Source organism: Dromaius novaehollandiae, chromosome 3 (assembly GCF_036370855.1).
Source record: "Dromaius novaehollandiae isolate bDroNov1 chromosome 3, bDroNov1.hap1, whole genome shotgun sequence".
Classification (NCBI taxonomy): domain Eukaryota; kingdom Metazoa; phylum Chordata; class Aves; order Casuariiformes; family Dromaiidae; genus Dromaius; species Dromaius novaehollandiae.
In genome coordinates, this window is record NC_088100.1 from 51,617,875 (window position 1) to 51,638,921 (window position 21,047).

The 21,047-nt window shown below is 48.2% G+C and overlaps 1 protein-coding gene across 6 annotated transcripts; it reads right to left on the minus strand.

The window, feature by feature from the left end:
- Positions 1 to 1,579: 1,579 nt before the first annotated feature.
- Positions 1,580 to 20,423, minus strand: DDO (D-aspartate oxidase). Of its 6 annotated transcripts, none has more exons than XM_064508881.1 (6): positions 20,028 to 20,423; positions 14,962 to 15,165; positions 13,572 to 13,680; positions 12,091 to 12,267; positions 3,376 to 3,456; positions 1,580 to 1,951 (listed from the first exon to the last, which is right to left on the minus strand). In XM_064508881.1, the coding sequence occupies exons 1-5, from the start codon at positions 20,332 to 20,334 to the stop codon at positions 3,381 to 3,383; spliced, it is 873 nt and encodes a 290-aa protein (XP_064364951.1). In that variant the 5' UTR covers positions 20,335 to 20,423; the 3' UTR covers positions 1,580 to 1,951; positions 3,376 to 3,380. The 6 variants fall into 6 exon arrangements, with proteins under 6 accessions (XP_064364951.1, XP_064364947.1, XP_064364948.1 ...); XM_064508877.1 differs by lacking the exons at positions 1,580 to 1,951; positions 3,376 to 3,456 and adding exons at positions 7,182 to 9,125; positions 17,551 to 17,672 and having other exon boundaries at positions 20,028 to 20,413; XM_064508878.1 differs by lacking the exons at positions 1,580 to 1,951; positions 3,376 to 3,456; positions 20,028 to 20,423 and adding exons at positions 7,182 to 9,125; positions 17,551 to 17,672; positions 18,639 to 18,813.
- Positions 20,424 to 21,047: the final 624 nt, after the last annotated feature.

Genomic DNA, 21,047 nt, shown 5'->3' on the forward strand with positions numbered 1-21,047 from the left:
CCCTTTTTGTCCTCACTTTCTCCCCATTTCTTTCTCCACCTTTTCTCTCCCCTTTTTACTCTTCACTTGCTTTCTATACCCCTTTCTTTGCTTTCCCTTTCTTTTCTCTCCGTTTTGTTTTTCTCCATTTCTTTTCTCTCTCTATTTCCCCACAATTCCTTTTCTTTCTTTTCTTCACCCTTTGCTTTCTTCACCCTTTCTCTCCATTTCTTTCCCCTCCATTTCTTCTCCCTCCATTTCTTCTTTCCCTTGCCCTTTTCCTTTCTCTTTCTTTCTCTTCTTCTTCTCCTTTGCTTTCGCCTTCTCCTTTGCCTGTGCCTTCTCCTTTGCCTTCTCTTTCTCTCTCTTCTTCTCTCTCTCCTTCCCTTCCCCCTTCTCTTTCTCCTCCTCCTTCTCCTCCTCTTTCTTGCCGCTCTCACAGCCCGCAAGCAGCAGGCAGGAACGGCAGCAGCTCCCAGGAGGGTTATGGAGAGGCACTGGGAAGCAGGACGGCAGCTCTCCAGGGAGCACCTGGAGGACGTTGTGGGTGCAGAGCCAGCTGAGAGCGGTGCAGACTGCATGGCAGGTGGTTTTGCCAGGGCCTCCTTCTGCAGGCCCAGCTCTTGCTGCTCAACTGCAACATTGTGCGCACAGCTGGGGCCTTTCTGGGGCTGCCTGCTGCCTTCAGAGCGCTCCTGGAAGGACAGGGCTGGCTCTGAGGAGCTCCTCTGCAGCGTGCTGATGTAACTTTTCAGGTGAGGCAGTGGAGGGGCAGAGATGCATGTTACGTAGCTCCTTCTCCCGCTGGGGCTTCTCCCTCTGGGCTGCCGCATCTCAGAAGTTCGCGGGCTGCATGCAGCCTCCAGCTCTGGGCTATGGTGGCCCAGCAGATCCTGCAGGGACAAGCAGGCAGGGGTGGCAGAAGAGTTCCTGGGGTGCAGCAAGGCCATTTAGCAGGGGAGCACTAGTTTGGGGACACAAGCACGTTTTTGCCTGGCAGGTGCGCTCTGCTTTGCCTTGGTTTGGCTCTGCTTCTCCAGACAGGTAGATGGCACTGGGAGTAACCTGGCTGATTCCCAAGCCACCCTCTGGAGCACCTTTTTCGGGGAAATAGAGAAATCCCTAGCTCGGCATGAGCTGCATGGCCAGGCTGCCTTACCTGGGCTGCCTGGGGCAGGGCCTCCTCTTCGCCGCAAGGAGTAGCCAGAGGCTGGCCAAAGAGAGGCCGCTGAAGGCCAGGGACCGGCTGCCCTGGGCTGTCCCTGTTGGCCAAGGCTCGCCTCCGAGCAAAGGGCCACGCTACCAGCCTCTTCCTTGTCTTAGTCCCAGATGGCAATGTCTCTCTCCCCCTCGCTGGGCACTGCTGCTCTTGGGGGGTGGCCCTCGCCTCCCTCACAGAGAGGAGTTGCTTCCCCAAATCTCCCGTGCCCTCTCCCACAACAGCACCAGCAGCGCTCCCGCCGCTCAGTGCCTTGCCCTGCTGCTGCGGCGGTGTGCACGCCAGGGCATGCAAACAGCCCTGCTGGACTTACAGAACCGTTTAAAAGTCCATGGAAGACACATAGCGCCTGAGGGTTTGAGAGAGAGACAAGGAGCCGTTCAATAGTGCTGCGGAAATGTGCTTTACTGTAGTGAAGTTACACGGGCGTAACCCCAAAGTCCCCCTGCTCCTGGTCCAAGGCTCCCCGGGGCCCTGGACGGGGAGCAAACGGGAGGATGAGGTAATCTTCCTTCCTTGGCTCCAGTGCATTCCCTGAGTGAACGTTTGTTTTCCAGACCTTTGCTTTAGCCAAAATGTTAATTGAAGCAAGAATGGAGCTGAAGCTATGAGTCCTGCCACAGTGCAGGTGTGAGTTAGCAGATCGCCAAGACAAATGTGTTGCTGCACATGATCAGAGGCAAAACTGGCAACAGGGAGGTCTATGGAGATCTGGCAGTGTCTTGAGGATTAGTCAGGAGTTTTGAAAATACTCTGTTTTGATAGAAGTGCATAAAACAGGAATGAACACATAAATGTCTATGTCCGTTCAGTAATATAAGTAAAGTTTGAAGCCTGAGACTGTTTGCATGGGAGACGTTCTGGATAGGTGACAGTGGCTGCTGGGAGCACTGTGTCTAGCTGAAAAACTGCCTAACGAGCCCTGTTGTATGCGGGCAGCCCAGTGAGGAGCCTGAGCTTCCCTCCGCCAGTGGGCTGCAAAGGAGCACAACATATGCAGCGTCTTCAGAAACACCGACAGCTTGTTCGGTTGCTTAATTCTCTGGTGACACGAAAAACAAACAGAAAAAACCCTCACTCCTTTTTGGCTCATTAAATTTAAGGAAAGGCTAATGCAAGGCGGTCAACTGAGACATTACGAAGGTGAAATAAAAAGACAGCAGAAAGCGACTGTGACAGAAGCACAGCGCATGATGCATGCCTGTTAAAAATATGAGAAATATATTCTTCCCATTGTAGGTAACGGAAATAGCATGAGCACAAATGGAGGAAAGCAGTGAACAGTGCTGTCCTGTGCTCACTGAAAGAGATGGCAAAGTTCTGGTTGCTGTCAGTGGTATGAGGTGAAGTCTCAAAGGAGTAAAACCAAAACAAAAGAAGAAGAGTCTCTTGAAACTTCTTTCATGTTTAGAAATACCATTTCTATGAAATGATTATTTTCACTACAGTGAAGTAGTTCACTCATGAAAGAGTATTTCTTTCCATTCCCTTTTCTCCCCAGCCACTCTCTTTCTTGACATGGCTAAATTTTGACTCATGCCCACTTTTCCGTCTCCAAAAAATGTTAATTTTGCCTTCTTTATTGAGGAACCCAAACATTTGGGGGAGGAAATTCCCCAGAAAGAGAAAAGACTATTTCTGATCAGCCTCAAACAGTGCTTTTAGCTACCTAAGTATCTGCATGCAAGGCATGAGATGAGACACGCATCTGGAAGGGCAGCCGAGGCAGCGGGGCTTGCAGCCAGCAGTGCTGCGAGAAAACTGCCTTTGGCTCCCGCGCGCTCAGCACAGGTAGTGGCACCAGGGAGCCAGCTCCAGAGCCGGATGGCCGCTCCTGCTAGAGGCACTTTGGGGCCATGAGTCCCCCAACACAAGGAATTGAGGACTCTTGGCTTTTGGTGTCAGAGAAGCTCTGGGAGATTCTGTAATAGCAATGGTTTGATCTAAGATTGAATCCTATTATTTTTATTAATGACAGCTTCTGGCATGTTGCTCCCTCTCATGTTCCCATTTCCTCAATGCACATTTTTTTATGCTCTCCCCATAATGTTTCAAGGTACTAACTGAATGTTATTATTTCTTAAGCTCGACTGCAGCACCCTCATCCTTCAAGTCACCTGTGCATTATATGTATGTGGGAGCCCTGTAGCCCAACAGGCACCCACATTTCCACTTACCTTCTTCATTTAGCATCACTTTGTCTTCCCCTTGTGATGGAGTTTGTTTTCATTAGTAACTTCTTAATCCAACATCTCCCTCTAGTGGAAAATAGGGAATAAAGCAGAATAAAATAAACCATCCCACAGTGATTAGGATTGTTTGAGAAAAATGTGAAAACAATGCGAATTCTGTCCAGGCCATGAGTTTTCCCTTTAATTACTATATTTATTCCAAATGAATTTGAATTTATGAGATTGAACTTTATCTCAAGAAGTCGATTTGATTGGGAAAGAATGGCGAATGCTGGTTTTCCTCTATTTTTTGAGGAGATTGGCGAATGTGTTTTAAATATAGGCAAAAGTCTATATTGATACAATATATCTTTATGGCTTTGTTTTTGTGACACAAAACAAATAAAATTCCCTGTTGCAGAAAACTATTATTTTGTGCCCGAGTCCTAAAATCCATCATACAGCCCATCTGCTGTCTGCAATCCTAAGGATTGATAAAAATGTCTCAAATATAATTGTTCCTTTTTAATGTTGTAATTATGCCTCTGAAGTTCATTATGAGTGTGACAGATCGGTTGCCATCTGTCAGGAATGCCTATTCCATGTAGATTAGAAAGTGGGGTTAAGAAGGAAATACTCACATATGGTTCATTTAACTTTTGTCTGGACACACAAGGCCTTAGGAATGGGGCAGTGATAAAATGCCTCATGAAGCCAGGCTGCTGTTGAAACCTGAATAACATTCCCAGGGATTTCAGACAGAAAGGTGAAAGATGTGGGAGGAAAGGACATTATGCTGGGTAGAGAAAGACAAGAAAAGATGTGCCATGAATTGAGCTGTGGAGCTGACACAGGTGAAGCACAAACTGCTCCTGTCTTGGGAGAGCTGGCTGGTTTCCACAGGTGATGGCCAAGTCTTTCTTTAAGGGCCATTTCATCAGGATGGAAAATTATTGAGATTTAATGACCTTCAACTGTTACCCCTCTCCCACATACAAGAGTTTCTCTGGCACCTGCTATGCCTTTCCAGGTGAAGAAGTAACAGCACAGACAGATTTAAAGTCAAAATGCAGTTTCACATTTCCTTAGCTACCAGCTAAGCTGAAGCTGGAGCTAAAGAGTTAACACAAGCCACTGTTTTGCTTCAGATCCTGGCAAGGATCTTGAGTGAGAAGCAGAAACTCAGGGATGACTGATGAGATATTGCCAGAGATTGACACATGAGGGAGGGCAGCTGAAGAGTGCAAGGATTCATCTCAGCAGCCTTCAGCTGCCTCAAAGCCAAGCTTTGCATGTAAGCAAGCCAGCTTGCAGGCATCTCGAAGTTGCAAATCCCCTTTGGGGGTAGGTGTATACATAGCTCAAGGCAGTGTCATCAGGGAATGCACGTGTCAGCCCTGAAAAAGCCAGCTCTGACATGGGACGTTGCATTGCTGGGGCAATGCAGTGCTGCTCCTGGGCTAAGTAACCCCGTGGAGGGTGGCCCGGGGACCAGGGGACCAGCTCAGAGCTGCACCGGACCAGCTTATTTCTGTGCTAGAGCTCTGTGACAGGCACTGCCTTATAGAGAAGCTGATTGGGACACAAGCATCAGTGCTTCCTTCTTTCTTTGCTACATAGACAGAAAATTGGACTCAATTTTTAATTTCTCGCAGGAGTATCTTGTCGTATACATGCATGTATATCTCTGTATATATTTCAGAATGTATTAAAGCACATTTCCTCACCTACGTAAGGGGAAAAATTATGTAGGGATGCGCAATTAGTCCCTAAATATTTGGACGTGTTCTTAGCAAACTGAAAGCCTCTGGACCAAAAAGCTGAGGTGCCTAAGTGGGATGCTTAGCCTTTGCATGGCATGACCCTACCGGGGAAGAAAGATTCTGTGAGAAGGTGCAAGATAAACAGAGGATTTTAAGCTAGAGACTGGGAGAAAGTGGCCCGGCAGAGAGACAAGGGTTTGTGATGGCATGTCCTCTAAAGGCTCCATCTTTATAATTTCAAGTGAAAGAGGTCTGCAAAAGAAGCAGGAAACAGCAAGGAGAAGTTTGAATAAATAAAGTCCCATTCTAGCAGGGCACAGGAATTTGATCAATCAGGCTGAATATAGGCTTTCTTCTGTATGCTAGAAGTCTGAAAATAAGATGAGAGACTAAAATGTTTGATTTCTGTATAAGGGTATTGAACCAATAGAAAAATCAGAGACTTTCCAGAAGAAAGGTCATTACTGGCTCATTGTAATACACTGATAAAAATCCATTTGAAAGAACCAAAATAGATCATGTCCAAATGAGGAAACAGAAAAGACTCACCAAGAAACTAATCTGCATGGGATAAGAAGGAAGGTCCTCTCATGAGTCAGCAACTGGTTATAGCATAAGAAAGACAAGATAAGCATAAATGATCCATTTTCACAGTGGAGGGATGTCACCAGGGCCAGTGCTAAACCACATATTCATAAATAAGGCGGTACATGGTGAAGTGGCTCAGTTTGCTGGTTACTACCTTGTTCAAAGTGATAAAAAGAAAATTGGCTGCAAGGAGTAGCAAAAAACCATCTCATGAGACTGGACAATGAAATGGCAGGTGAAATTCAGTGTAGATAAAAGCAGCAATAAGCACGTGGCTGGGGGGGGGGGGGGGAAGACCCTCATGAGACAGTCTCAGCAATGGCCTCTGAACCTGCTCTTCAGGAGCAATATCTTCGAGTTACATAGATCTATTCAAATGTAAGTTAAAAGCTCAAGAGTGATTATACAGCAATTTAATATTAAAAATTATTAGGAAATGAACTGAAAACAGAACAATGGTTATGTCATCAGTTAAATTCACAGTCCTCCCTGTTATGAGTACTGTGTGCAGTTTTGGTCCCTCCATCTCAAAAAGGGTGAGAAAAGGTGTAAAGATGGGCGAGGAGGATGAGCAAAGATACAAGATAACATTATATGGATAGCAACTGCATAAACCAGGACTTATCAAGATGGAAGAGAAGTGACTGAGAGATTATGATATAGATGTATAAATTCACGAAGGATGACAAAAGCATAGTACATGGTTTCAAAAGCAATCTGACAAATATGTGGAAGATAAGTCATCTGAGGGCCATGAAACACTAAGCCACCTCTCAGCTGAGGAGGCCGCTGGGCTGGGAACAGCTAGAAGTGTCCCTCTTCTGCTGGGCCATTTCAGGCAACTTTTAGAAGTAAATCAGAAGAAATCCCACCATCCTGCAGAGTGAAAGTGCACAACCAGAGCTCAAACACGATTCAGGTTTCTCATGGTGCTATGAGCATCCCATTGTCATTAGTAGTGTTTCTAGCTCTAGACTAAGCTAAACTGTTTGTGTTTTTTAGATAAAAATCAAGATTAAGAAAAAATAACCCTTCCTCTGTTTTTTTTCCATGCCTTTCCTTTTTCTGTGTTAGCCAAGGACAAAGCCGCAGCTTGACAAACACTATGCCAAGACCGCCGCCAAAAGAAGCAGTTCTGCCCTCTCATATCACTGGAAAGGTGAATTAATGGGAAGAGGGAAGAGGTGCAAAATTAGCTAGAGCTGAGGAGAAAAGGGCAAGATGCCTGAAAGCAGGGCTGGCTTAGGCTGATCCCAAGCAGATTGACCTGTACTTTAATATGATGTTCCTTTCAACAGCTGTCCCTCGCTAAGGATAACTGTCTTCGTCCCCACTGAGAATAGCAGCAGTTGGCAGCCATTTGCAAACGTGATAGTTATGCATGGGCTTTTTTTGGCCCTGTCAAGCCCCACTGAATGAAAAAAAAACTCATTTATGAAAGAAAACACTTCAGAAGTGACCTTTGTTTCATTATTAGACTTTTATTTATCAGTTAATCATGTGAATTCTTGAAGGGTTTTGATTTGTTTTGTAATTGTAAGGACAAAAGCCAGTCAAAAATGGATGCTAATTCTCTTAAATGAGTCATTTAAGATCTAATGAGCAGTTAATCCCTAAGAGTCAGACATTCATCCTGTACTTTGACAGTAAGCTCTAATTTTGGGGAGTGAAGATCTTCAGACACATTAAAGGGCTCGAATTGTGGAAAGTGTAAAGTTCAGCTCAGCCTTTATTAATGGAGTGACAGTCAGAGCTGCCATAGCTTGGCTTCGTTATGAGAGATGAGTTCACTCACATCCCATTACGGAAAAATTTGTCTTTATAGTGTTTATCTTGACTTAAAGGACTCTTCTCTCTCTTATGTAACTGAAATTGGTGTTAAGATCCGTGTTGATTTGCCACTGGTTAATCATATCAGCTGTTGCAAGAAAAGGAGGAAGAACACTACAAGCGCTGATGAAAAGTAGCAAAGAAAGGTTGCACTCCCAAGCCTGCCCTGAAAAATCCTCTTCTGCAGGAGACAGGCCATGTCAAAACTGCTATTGAGGTGATACATGGGAAAAAAAACAAAAAACAATGTTTGAGAGCAAGGTCTCAGAGGTTCAGAAAAAAGAGATTTGCAAACTGGCATGAGAAAAGACACACAAAACTGTAGCTCATATAGGGCAACTTCCTCTCCCAGAAACTTTGCGTTTCCTCCTGAGGTGTAACATTAGTGAATGCAGTGATCAGTCTCATAAACCTGCTCTTAAAATCATGCTTGCATGGTCACTGCACTTGACAGTGGCCTAACATTGTTTTTTGTAAGAGCTGACCTGGAGCACTGCAGTGTAGCACTACGTAGGGTTTTCATTTCCCTGTAAATTGTATGGAAAATGGTAAAGTTTGTTAGGAAGATGGCAGGAATGAGGGCAATACCAGATTAGATTTGGTACAATAGGAAAAAAAATAGTTTTTGCTGAATCTGAATCTAGCTCATCCAGTACAATTTAGATGCAGATGAACAAATGGCAAATTTATGTCATTTATATTGTACTTCAGCAATCTGATTCCTGCTATATGAAGGACATTTATTATCTCTCATCCTCCTTAATGCAAAGCTAGGAGAAATCATCAGGGCAGGAACAACACTAGATGGAAGAGACAGGCAGCTGTGCTAATGCTTGGATCAACCCATCACGCATTCCTCGAGTGCCAGCTGGAAGCCAGGTGAGAAACCACCAAGCATCTGCAATGGCGCTAGCTGTCAGCTTAGGTTCCTTCCATCCAGGGATCCAAAGATGCTACTAGGGCATGCAGTATTAGCCTGTCATTAACAGAAAACAAGCCTCTGAGGTTCAAAACTTGGCCCTCAGTGATGAGCCTTGCAAGGCAGCAATGCACTTCCCGACCAGGTGAGCAGCCTCTTTGGCTGTGCCCCTGTGCATCGAAAAGCCACCTGACCCGTGCCCATAGTTGTGGACCACCAGGAGTTTTGCTCCTCCTTGGCTTAAGACCTCTCTGTGCAGTGCCACACACACTCGGGACGGCCTCAGGCCCACCCTCACCTTTATATCCTGAGCTCGCTGAAGTGAGGGCTCAAGGGAACAGCATCTGTCAAAGATGGCTTTGGTAGTGCTGGGATCAGGGGAGAGGTTCCAGCTCTCCTTTTCCCTGGTTCCCCCTAGGGTTACGTTGTGTATCCCTGGGTAGATGTAAGTTAAGCCATCCCCGTCCCGGACAAAGTGTTTCACCCAAGGAGCATGGACCTTGAGTACTTGGCCCCTGACAGGGAACAGCTGCTGGTCCCCCACAAGCTGGTGGGCACCAATGCCTGTGCAGTTGACAACAATGTTATATTCACTGTGCAGCTCCCATAAGTTTGCTACTTTTCTGGTATACATCTGGACACCTTTTGCTTTCAACCTGGAAAAAAGCAAAACAAAAAAAACCACCCTGAAGTGAGGCTGAAATGAAACTCCTAAACCCTTATGTAATTATTATGCACATCAAGCAAGTGAGATTGTCTTTAACATACACATCAAAACCAAACAGATGGGACAAAAAGCAAAGGAATTTGTATGGGGCTTCTATTTGTGATTTGTCTGATTTGGTCTAATCAAAGATATTTTTTCGCTTGTTTGGGCAGGAAAAGATACAGCAAGTTGACAGTTATTACAGAGAAGGGCAAGACCCTAGATACATAGATGGACAGATCCTCATCATCTCATTGATTCATTTCTGTAACGATTCCAAACTTTAGCAGCCCCAGCAGGCTGAAAATGTCACTTTTATTCATTAACTTACTTCTCATGCTGTTAGTGATAGCACTATTGTACGCCTTTTTACGTGCCTATTGTATACCGTCACATTCATTCTCGATTCACTCCCTTGACACCAGAGGAGCCACTCAGGTACTAAACTTGGTCACCTCATGCCATGTCAGATGCCCTGGCATCTCAGGGATGTCCCTGCAGGCAGGGCAGGTATGGCATAGGACCCACAGGAGACCCAGACCCTTCTAGAGCAGCAGCCGGGAGCCATGCAGAGCATTAAACACCCATCTCTGGGCACCTGAACCACTTCGCAGGCATCAGCCAGGCCAGCGGGCAGCCTGCCTGTCTCAGGCAGAGCTTGCATTTCTAAAAATACTCCTGTAAGATCTTTTTTTTCCCTCTGTGTTTACTTTTGTACACCTCCCTGAATACCCTTCTGCAACAATAATAAGGGATTGCTCTGCAGCTAAGGGGGCCTCCCTTGCAAATGAGGTGAGTGCTGGAGGCCTGACAGGAATTAGACAGGAAAGAAGTGTGAGGAGAGCAAGACCGCGTTCCCAGATCTATTGCACCGAGCAGCATTTGCTTCCATTTACACTGTTTGGAAATGGAGATCTGCTGCAGGATGGGGGGGACAATTCTGGTGCTTGACAAGTTCGGTTCACACACCACCCTCTCAAGCAAAACTCACGCCTTCCTGAGGTTTGTCTCTGAGCTAAATTTCAAGCTAAACTCCACCCAGAACTTGCCTGAAGCTTGAAGTCCTTCCCAGTGGAGAAACATTTCCCTGGCCCCAGGCAATGCTCTGCCAGAGCATGGTGGAGGCGCTGCGCACTGCCAGCCACATCCAGTGCTTGGGGTCTTTAGTGGGGGTTTTGGCACAAGTGAGTCAGGAGACAGCCTGGTGATCCACGCACTAAGTGAGAAATCTTGTCCCTCGCAATACTCCAGCAGCTGGCAAAGTGATCAGTCCAAATATAAGGTGGTGGTTTCCCCCAAAGCGATGAATGAGCCAAGGATCCAGGGCACAGCTGGTGCTTCAAGACTCGGATTTGGGTGCAGCAGGACACGGGGGTTGCCTGGGAAGAACTGGGGAGGTCTCATGCAACAGCTCTGGCTGGACAAACTACTGGGGATCTCACAAGCATTGTATTTGGGACTCTGCCATTATGCCACCAAAAATACAACAATATTAAAAGCTGCTGATAACTCCTGAATTCAGACAAGCAAGCAGGAAAGAGTTCCTATTTTTGAACCAGCAAAGTGAGCACAAAAACAATTTTCCATTTCAACTGCAAAGAGAATGGTCCATAAATACTGCTCAGATCACTAGGGTTTTGAGAATTAGTTACATGTTTAATATGCTCTCTTTTCTGATCACCAGAGAGAAGAGAACGAAAAGAAGCTTGATCATCTTATTAAACTACATCCTCTGAGAAATAAGAAGGCTATAACAGGAATAAGCAGAGAGCAGAAATCACGTGACAGACACTAAATGAATTTAACAATTTGGTTGTGCTTCAGCAGAAATTTCCCATGGGTTAAGCAGTGAAACATGACAGAGCATGTGTTCGGAGGAGACAGTGCAGCTGTCACGTGGCCTTGGTGGCACTGGCGTGCTCCCAGTTGAGCGGGTTGTAAGAACAAGAAACATTTTTTCACAATTTGCACTGAGATAAAAGACATCCAAGATTAGCTGGCAATTTGTACCATGATGGAGCTATATGGCTCAGTACTTAACCTCAAATCAGCTTGCAGCTCATCACTTTCTCTCAAGCAGAGACAACTATTTGCTCATTTTAAGGGTACTAAATGGACTAAACGTACACTCCAGGTGTCAGAACTTTTTTAGATCTGCATCCTGCCTCCCTTTGAAATCTTTGAACCCTTTGGTTCTTTGAGATCCGTTTATTTTGAGGAAAGCTTGTCTTGCCAACACTTCTAATTTTCCTGTCAAGCTAGGCATGAATTCTAAAGCTGCGATTCCCCCAAGTGCATCACATGTTTTGCACAGGAAAATGTTTCCAGAAGGTTTGTTACAAGATGGTGTTATCTGAACTTTTTTACCTGAATGGATTAAGAAATGACTGAGATTGTTGATCAAATTTGAGATGAATTGGACCAACCAATTCTTAAATCCAAAGTCCTGGCAAATTAGACATCTTCCCAGATACCACATTCTCTCAGGAGCTAGATGTATCTTGAAGAGTGAAGGAATATATCTGGGAAGTCTGGCAAGTGAGGGGCACCCATGTGCTCTCCTAGGATGTGGCAGGTTCCCAACATGTCTTAAAAGTTCGGCTGGCCAAGTGTGGCTCCCTGTGGCTGTATCAATACTGTGCGCAGAGGTATTCCCAATTTAAAGCCCCATGGTATAGCCAGAGTGGTAGAAAGTTGTCATTACATAAATGGGGCCTTAAAAAGTCTGGAAAGATTGGGTATTTATTGCTAGTGCTCTGCCCCGAGAATCACTTTGCTGCATTTTCCCCAGTGAAAAAGAGCCCTTTTCCAGATGTGTTCAAACCTAGGATTCCAAACCTTTTATGAGTCCCCAGCTTCCCACGGTCCCTTCAGTTGGATTTCACTCTGCACCCCGAGCCTGCAGCAAAACCAACCTTTTCTCCAGCCATAGTAGGTAGGGTGGGCAGTCGCATTTCAGTGTTGTAAAGGCCTGACCACATCTGTGCTGTGGGAATTTCTGGAGTTCGGCTTTGGACATTGGTCGAAATCCCAGGACAATGTCAGACCAGAACGGTAACACTTCCATGGGAGTGCTCTTAAAGACCTGCCAGCTAAAAGGACATAGATAAAAAGCAGCAAAACTTAGTCATTATTGCTCTGCCACATCACGTCACTGTAACCTTAACCAAAAATGAGAATTCAGGAATTTGTTCCCTTTGACCAGTGCAGCTCGCCAGTGTTGGTAGCAAAAGGAAAGCATTGCTGCCTGCAACTATAATAAATGCCTCTGCAAACAGGCAGAGGAGCTGTCAGAGTTGAGCTTGAGGGCTAGATACTGGGATAAATAATGTGGAGAGAGGCTCAGAGTCTAGATTAAAATTTGCCAAATGTCAAGAACTGAAGAAAATAGTATGATCGCAAAAGGCCTACTATACACAATACAGGGGACGGAGGGACAGGGACTATTTCTAATATAGTCTGTGTCCTCTTGCCTTTCCGTGACAGCTCTCAGCTGGGACACAAACTCCTCCAGGGACAGGAACGATGGCCAGGAAAACCGTCCTCCTGCTTCTCCGCTTGCTCTCCAGCCGCGGGGCTGCCTGCAGTGAATCTAGGGAAATGCTCAGGAGTGACTTACTGCAGCCCCGGTTCCTGAGGGAGCAGGGCTCTGCGCTTTGGACAGGGGAGGTTTATGTCTGGATCCCATCAGCCTCAGCATGCCTCTCTCAAGGCTCATCAGCAAAAAAATCCCTCCAAGCCTTTTTTCTCAGGTTCATTTGCTGATGTTCCCCAGCTAATACTTTTTCTCCACGCTTTTCTAAATCCACATTTCTTTCCAGCTCCTTGCACAGCAGCCTCCCAGTGATTATAAAAGCACAAAGTCCCCTCACCTGATGCAGTGTGCCCACCACAGCCGTGGCCTCCCTGGCTGGACCTTTATGCAGGGCTACCCTCTATGCAGGCTCACACTACTTTTGGTTGCTCATAAGCTACACAGCATCCAACCTCAGCACTCTCAACAGGCAAATTTCTGTGTACATATTAGGCAGCATGAAACACCCACACATACACCAATTGCATCCATACACCTAGCTGCTAAAGCTGGAGTCCCAGTCCCAACCCTATGCAGACTGCCCCGCTGCAAGCAACCCGTGGATGACAGTATGGCAAACATCAGTTATAAAAAGATACTTGTGGCAGGCAGGCCAGCTGAGAGTGTTTCATCTCTGCACACCTATGCATGAATTTTGCTTAAAACTATGTCCTACCTGAGCAGCTGCACTGTAGCTTTTGGGGAGTATGGCCAGGTTCCCCACTCTGCATGGAGAATGCAGCTGATCTCCAGCAGGGGAAATGGCTGTGTGCTGCAGCGCGTGGCACACAGGCACCGCACTGCCTCGGGGGCTGCTCTTACCCAGACACGAGGTGGATGCCAGCCTCTGACGCCTCCGCTGAATTACTGATGGCAAAAAGATAAGTAAACATGTCTTTGAACCACTGCTTCTGCACGTGGATTGCTGTGTCTGTACGGAAATAAAACCGAAAGTATCAAGAGGAAAAATGCAGAGGAGGACAAGTATGCAAGCCAGCAGCAAAGAGAAGGGACAGACGGCAGTGCAAGGAAGGGTGCTTTTCTCCCTGGAGAAATGCTGTGCGTTGCTGCATCCCTGTGCATAGCGCTGTGCACGCAGGGGACACGCGAGGTCAGCCATGTCCGGGTGCTCAGAGGCCGCTTGGGCAGGACTGCTGGCAGCGGGGCTGGAGCCTGCGGCGCGGTGGGGTCCACACGGGTAGCAGAGCCTGAGGGGTAGGTAGCTCCCAGGCCCTGCTTCCCGCAGCTGGTCGCAGTTGCAGATTAGGCTGCGGGCAGTGAGGGCACAAAACCTCAGCTGCCACGGCAGTCTTGGGAAACCCATAAAATCTGGGTCCCCCTCTGAGGCTGATTGCCTTCAGTTCCTGAGGAGATCCCTGGTTTTCCAGGAGAGATGAAGGTCCACAGCATCGTGCTGTATTGGGCCCCTTGTATTTAGCCAAGGGACTGTCTGGGGAGGAAAGGTCTGAACCCACACACCAAATGTCAATGCAGAGCCTGCTGACTGACAAGTAATACACTTGTGCAGCATTGTGCACCAAATCCTGCAGTGGGATCTGGCAGGACACCTGCTAGGCTACAAGGCTGTGCAGTTTAAGATGAAATTTCAAGGGAAAGAAGTGGGAAAAGAACAATATGTACTCACCGCCTCTCCACATGGGCAAGATCCTCTACCACTAAATGCAGAGCTCTGCTTATAACTATGTATAACCTATTGTATATTTAATAATAAATATTTGCATGCTGTGCAGATGGGCCTAATCTGGGGGGGGGGGGGGCCTTTTAGTCTTATGGTGGCTGTCCTCCTGCAAGGGAAGAGCCACAGCCTCTCCTAAATTCCCTTTGAGACAGGATATAGCCGACCTGCCCCAATATGGACCACCGAGTAAAAGCCACAGTTTGGGGGGCCGCTCAACTCTCTCAAGCGCAGGGGAGGTTCACTGTTGTGCTGGAAGTACAGAGCAGTGCATACTTATATGTGTGATTACATAAACAGATGCATAAACAGAGCCATTTTGGGGACCCCACAGCCCCTGGGGCAGTGGACGGACAAACACCCTGGGCGCCCACAGAGCAGGGCTCAGCCCCCCTTCAGTCCTGTTTTATTTGGTGCTATAGAGATAGCCAGGGTGGCCAAAACCAGAGCAATGACTGCCAGACTGCTGTTTTTTTTTTTTTTGGGGGGGGGGGGGGGTTTGTTTTTCGCACGTACCTGGGGTGGTGTGAGGGATGAGCATCCCCGCCGCCACATCGCTCGTCGGGTTGGGGGTGAACCGGTCTGCAATGACAGCGAGGGAGCAGGCGGGGAAGGCCTCCGTGACGCACAGTGCCGTGGACAGCCCGACGACTCCCGCGCCAACCACGGCCACCTTCGGTGCTGCCATCGCCGGAGAGGGGAGCTGCAGCAGAGCGGCGCCTGCAAGCGGTTAGAAATAGCATATCCCATGTTAGCAATATCGGGCTACAAAAGCAGCCGAAGGATGCCGCAGGGTTGGGTCCAGCGAGCAGTCGCGTGGGGTGCACTGGCTCTGAAATATCCACGAAAGATGCAGATTTTGTAAACCCGCCCGGGCAGCAGGGCTAAATGCTGCACACAGAGAACTGAGACTGAGCTGAGGATAAAAAAAAACATGACTGATTTTAAAAAGTTATTGCAAATTCAGCAGCCACTACCCCTGTCCTTAGCATGGGGAGCAAAAGGCAGTAGGGAGATGTATATGTATAGCACCGGTGTTCAAGCTAGAGTAATATGGCGCTAGATTTTTTCATTAAAAGCTCAAGGGACGGAGGCACTCATCAAGTTTTCTGTAGTGTCCAGGGCAAATGTGCCATTTGGAGCTCTGGGAAAACTGGCCTTCTGCCACCAAGAGAAAAAAGGTTGTTTGAACATCATATCTCTAGTAACGAAGTCAGCCACTGCCCAGGCAGCGGAAGCAAATCCCAAGGAGACAAATTGGTTCCCCAAAGCAGCAGGTCCAGCACATTGTGGAAAACATCGTTTTTCTTAGCGTGCATCTTAATTCCCCTGCTGCGCATTGCTCTCTGTTTTGAACCTGCAGACTGATCACCTGCTGAGCTCTGGTCTAGGAAATAGGGGTTCTTACCATTAAACGCAACGAATTTCCTAAGGTACAGCCTGGCTGTTTCTACTCCCACATCCAAAAGTTGTCTGGGCCCTGATCTCTTGGCTGGGGAAAAGCAAAGCAAGAGAAGCCACCTGCACCCCAGGGGATTTTGTGGCCCTGCTGAGCTGAGGCCTCCAACTCATCCTTCCTCAGCCCTGTACCAGCTGGCGGAGGGGCTGGCAGGTGCCCGAGGCTGCTGTGCTTGCCTGGCAGCTTGCGGTGGTCACGGCTGGGAGCCAGCCAGCGTCACTGCCCAGGAACATGCTGAGTATATATATTTGCCCCTCTCCACCTTGCATTACAGCCTGCTTTGTGGCCTGGAGCAGCTCTCAGCACCATTAACTTCTAATTATTACTCCAGGAGGAGCAGGGTTTCTTTTTTTTTGCTTGTCTGGGCCAAGTCTCTGAGCTTTGCACCTGCCCCAGTGAGCGGTGTCCAGTTCCTAGTCAATAATTACCTGGTGCAACCCCCCCACGAGGGGCCAGCACACACGGGTGGCCACAGCCAGCCGACAGGTTTAACATGGGCAAAGGCTTGAAGCAGAACGAAACCATGCAACACGATGCCCCCTGAGAACTTCCTGAAGGCAGGATTTAAATGGGTCCAAAAGGGACTGGACAACCCATAGGTGATAAATCTTTCTATGCCTTCGAAATATGAGCGTCTAGGTGCACTTGCTGGCTCAGGCACTCCTTCGGGATAACTGCCAAAAGCTGAGAGCCTATGCAGGGGGAAAACCTCCTTCACCTCTGGCTCTCACATTTTCCTGGAATATCTAGCAATTCTCACTTTTGGACAGGCTGCTGGGTGAGACAGACCCTATGGTCTTGCTCCCCTACAGCCGTTCTGTGCTCCCTGCGGGACTCACTCATACCCTTGACTGCAGAAATCCAGCCACGCTGGTTGCTTTCTGGGGACCTTTTCTGGAAAACAGTGCCTGAAGTTATAAGGGAGAGCTGATTTCCCATCTCCCTGTGGCTTTTGGCATCTTTGGTGCAAGTTCAGGCAGCACAAACCGTGCGGGATGAGGATAGGTCTGGTTTATTTATGAAACTCTTGGTCATGACATTTCACACAGCTTCTCACTACCCCATATGGATTTATCAGAGCTCGGTAACATGATGTTCCTACTATGTAGGAAGAGAGAGAGGGCAAGGCACAGTTGCCCATCATTGCACTGCAGCTGAGCTTTGTTACAGTCCCTGTTCTCCCTCTCAGGACAGTGCTTAAGAGTCTTCCTCTTATTTATTATATCTTCTTCTGCAAGACAGCTATGAAAGTACCTACACAGCAGCAAAAAAGGACACTGCACGGGGTAAGGATGAACCCTGCACCAGAACCTCAGACCTGCATCGCTGCCACCCAGAAACCCAATCTGGAAAAATACTGATTCAAATGTCAGCTTCCTCTCTCAGTTCGACCACTACCCCAGAGCTGCTTGAACCAACTGAAAAATGAATTTCTACCGAATGTCAGAGTCATTCCCATTTGGCAGGGCATGAATCATTTATACTTCTCTACCATATTCTCCAGAATATTTTGCACTAGTATTTTTACTTAGAAGCAGAACAAGAAAAAAAGTAACTAAAAATGAGGGAAGTTTTAATTCAGAAATTGCTTTGGCTAAAACAATAGGTTCTGAAAAAAGTGTCTCACAGTGTTTCAATTAACGAACCTCCTAGTTCACCACTGGCAGCTGTAGTGGAAATCGTATGCCACTCTCTGCATGCCCACCAAGTGCTGTCGCAGCCTCAGAGCAGTCCGGGGATGAACAGAGTCCTGCTTCATCAGCCGCCCCTGGGATATACGTGATGGACATATTATTCATTTGCTAAAGACCTGGGCTCAGTTGCCTCCCAACTCTCTCGTCTGACACTCGCTGAAGCCCTTGGCCCATGATGGAGATCGAATTTCCTGACTGACCTCCCTCAGGAGACAGCCGCAGCCACCCAAAGCTCACAACTGAAAGCTAACAAGCTGTTTTTCCTAGCACTTACTGCTGCTGCACAGAAGCAAATCAAGCGTTAATCTGGTAATATGCCAAAAACTGGTGCAAAACAGAGGCTAAAGGCTAGCCAGCTTATATCAAGCACTGTATGTGTTTTACAAAGCTGACAACACGGCAATGAGAGCAAGAGTTACCTGCACTTGTGCGGCTGGCAGCACCGGCTGGGGCAGGGCTGTGAACCTCCCCGAGGAGGCACATGAGGACAAGCTATTTTTATCCCATGTGGCATGCTGCGCAGTCCTAGTCAGCACTTCTCACCCCCTCAGACTGGCTTGTGCTGAGGGCTTTGCAAAAATTGGCATTAAAAAGCAAAACCAGTTGCAATAACCAGGGTTTGGGGAGGAGGGGGGACGAGCAGGTACCATTTAGTTCTTTGCTCATTCTTGGTGCGAGAAGACTGGGACCGAAACCAGGAAGAGGCAGGAGGATCCACAGGCACAGGCAATTCCCCAGCAAAGAGGCTACCAGCTCCCTGCCACGGGCTTCACATCCCCTGCCACTCTCCTGCCCCTCTGAGGCCAGAACGAACTCTTCATAAAAATACCGTGATACTTTGTAATGTGGCTCAATCTTCCAGCTCTTGCAGGCAATGAGACAAGCTCAGCCGCGCGTGACAGCGGGGGCCTAAACTGCACCTTTTCAAACTAGATCCCTTCTTTTTTCTTTCTTATCTCACATATTGTCACTGAGCCCCATTCGCCACCAGTGTTAGCATCATTCTAGCGACGGATAAAATGATTAACACGGGTACATACCCAGGTCCCCAGCACACACACACACTCAAGTTGCAGCCCTTTGGCCAGCTGTCTCGTCGGGCTGCCTCTTCAGAGGTATCCGCGGCTGAGACAGACCCTGGGAAACAGGCGTCCCTCAGCCAGAAGAGCTGAACTAAAGCTTTTGCGTTGATATCTTTGCTTTACAGGCACGGCCCCTCGCCATGCCCTTTTCTCTTCATGGCACTTCTCCATGTGGGTGCCTCCCCAATAGGCCGGCCTCTGCTATCGCGTGTTACAGCCCAGCTCAGGTACTAGGCAAAGCATGTTGACACGCAAACAAGCAGTTCAAAAAGCACAGCTCAACTGCTGATCAGAAGATGGATAAAAAGGGAGCGACTGAAGAACCCCCAAATTCGTTACATTTGAAATCCTGTGTTTTTTTAAACTCTCTCTCAGCTGACCAGCACCCTCCTTGTCTGCAGGGAAGCGCTCCCTCAGTTTCTTTCTTTGGCAGATCACTCATAGGTGTCTTTACCTCTGCATTTTACAAGCCCCCCTCAGCTTTGCCCCCCTCAGCTTTGCCCCCCGTTGCCTCAGCCGGGGAGCTGAAGAGGGCTTTGCCGTGCTGACGCCTCTTCGCCACGGCACGAAGGCAAAGATACCCTCTTCCCTGAGCGAGGGGTGCTGCAGGCTCTACGCCTGCGGGAAGCTGTCCAGGACCCTCCTCAGCCTTCCTGCTGGGTGCACACACGCTCCCAGCCCCGCCGCCACGTACATCTGAGCCACTCGCACAGGAGAGCCCTAGGCTACCAGGGAGGCCTCCAGCTCCTCAGCCTCTCCTCCTCATGTGCTTGGAGGTAGCCAGTCCTAGCTGCTTGCTTGGGAAATACCTATTAAAGCAAGGTAGGTTGTACCACACTGTTGGTTATCAGCAGCAATAACCTCCGCCGTAGCATCCCGGAGCCAAGTGGTGCTCTTGCGTCTCCCTGGGAAAGGAAAGCTTTGCCCTCCCCGTTCCCCACAGCGCGGGGGCTGGTATGCACTGTCCCTCTCTGCTCGGCTGGGAGCAAAAAGCGCAGAGGAAGCTAAGGTTTATCACACCTCTGAGCTTGCTCCCAGATGGCAGCGGTTTCACACCCTGCACCAAACGCTGCAACAGCTCATGCTGTAACCAGCCGTGAGGAGCTTTTGCTGTACGGCCAGCCTCTGTGCACGGTCTAAACCCCTCCCTACATGGGCTTAAGGAGCTGTTTTGCATCCTGCCGAAAGCTCCTAGCACAGCGCTGATCCCTGCACGGTCCCCGCAAGCACCTCGCCCTGCGCGCAGAGCGAGAGGACGTCCCTCATGCCCCCATTTCCCACTAGCGGAAGGGAGCTGGAACGAGATACTAAAAATGGAAACAAAGTGGGGGGAGAGAAGGGAAATACCTGGTGAGGGAAAGACGCCAGGTCGTGTCTGGAAGTGTTGCCGTCCCGGGAAGCGCAGGGCGGCCGAGTGGGACGGGGAGGAGCGCGGGGCCGCCCGGCACCAACCCCTTGGCGGGGGCTGCTCCCCGGCCACCCGCCTTCGCTCCCCGCCGCTAATGAAGGAGCTGCTTGTGCCCAGGCAAAGGCCGCCGCTGCTGGCACATCTCCTGGGAGAGCCAGGCAGCCGGCGCCTTAGCACGGCCACAGCTCTGCCCTGCTTCGCCCACTGCTGATTTTTTTTTTTTTTTTGGTGATTTTCTCCATGCATTTGAAGGGAGACACGCAGTTGTCCCACATAGAGTTCGTTTTCTTTTTTTCTCACTCACAAGCAATTGTGTTCTTAATGTTTCTGAAGTTGCACTGGGGTTGCTGTAATACTTGAGTAATGCTAGTAATCAGGATCTTAATAGCGCAGCATATCTGTGGGCCTGTTTTCAGTCATCCCGGCTGGATGAAGAACAAATCCCTGCTTGAACAAGTTGCAAAGGACTAATGAGCTCAGCTAGTCAGGCCAGTTTTGATTAGCCTTTTTCATCAGAAAACAGGAGTTTGTCAAAAATAAAGCTGCTTGTAGGATCACTGGGATTTTGATGAGACTGTATACCAGGGTTTTTCAGCTCCAGGACACAATTTCCACATGGGAAGAGCTCACTTCCTCACTGGTAATAACTGCCCTGGACTAATCTCATATGCCTGGGGACTCTTGTGCACAGAGCCAAACATTTGCCAAAATTTTGAGGACCATAATTTTATCAGTTTGAGCCTTACTTTGTTATGTGATACAGCAGCTCCAGGTCTTACAGATGAGACAGTGTTGCACACAGACTGTCACATGCAACCCACCTCCAGAATTGATATTTCCCTTTTGGCACGACATTTTGGCTAATAATTGCCTGCCATAGCACTAGGCCTTGAACAGATGCAGGAGGACTCGGAAGTCTGGAAACCATTCTGCCCCAGCCCTGTTGAGCAGTATTTGCC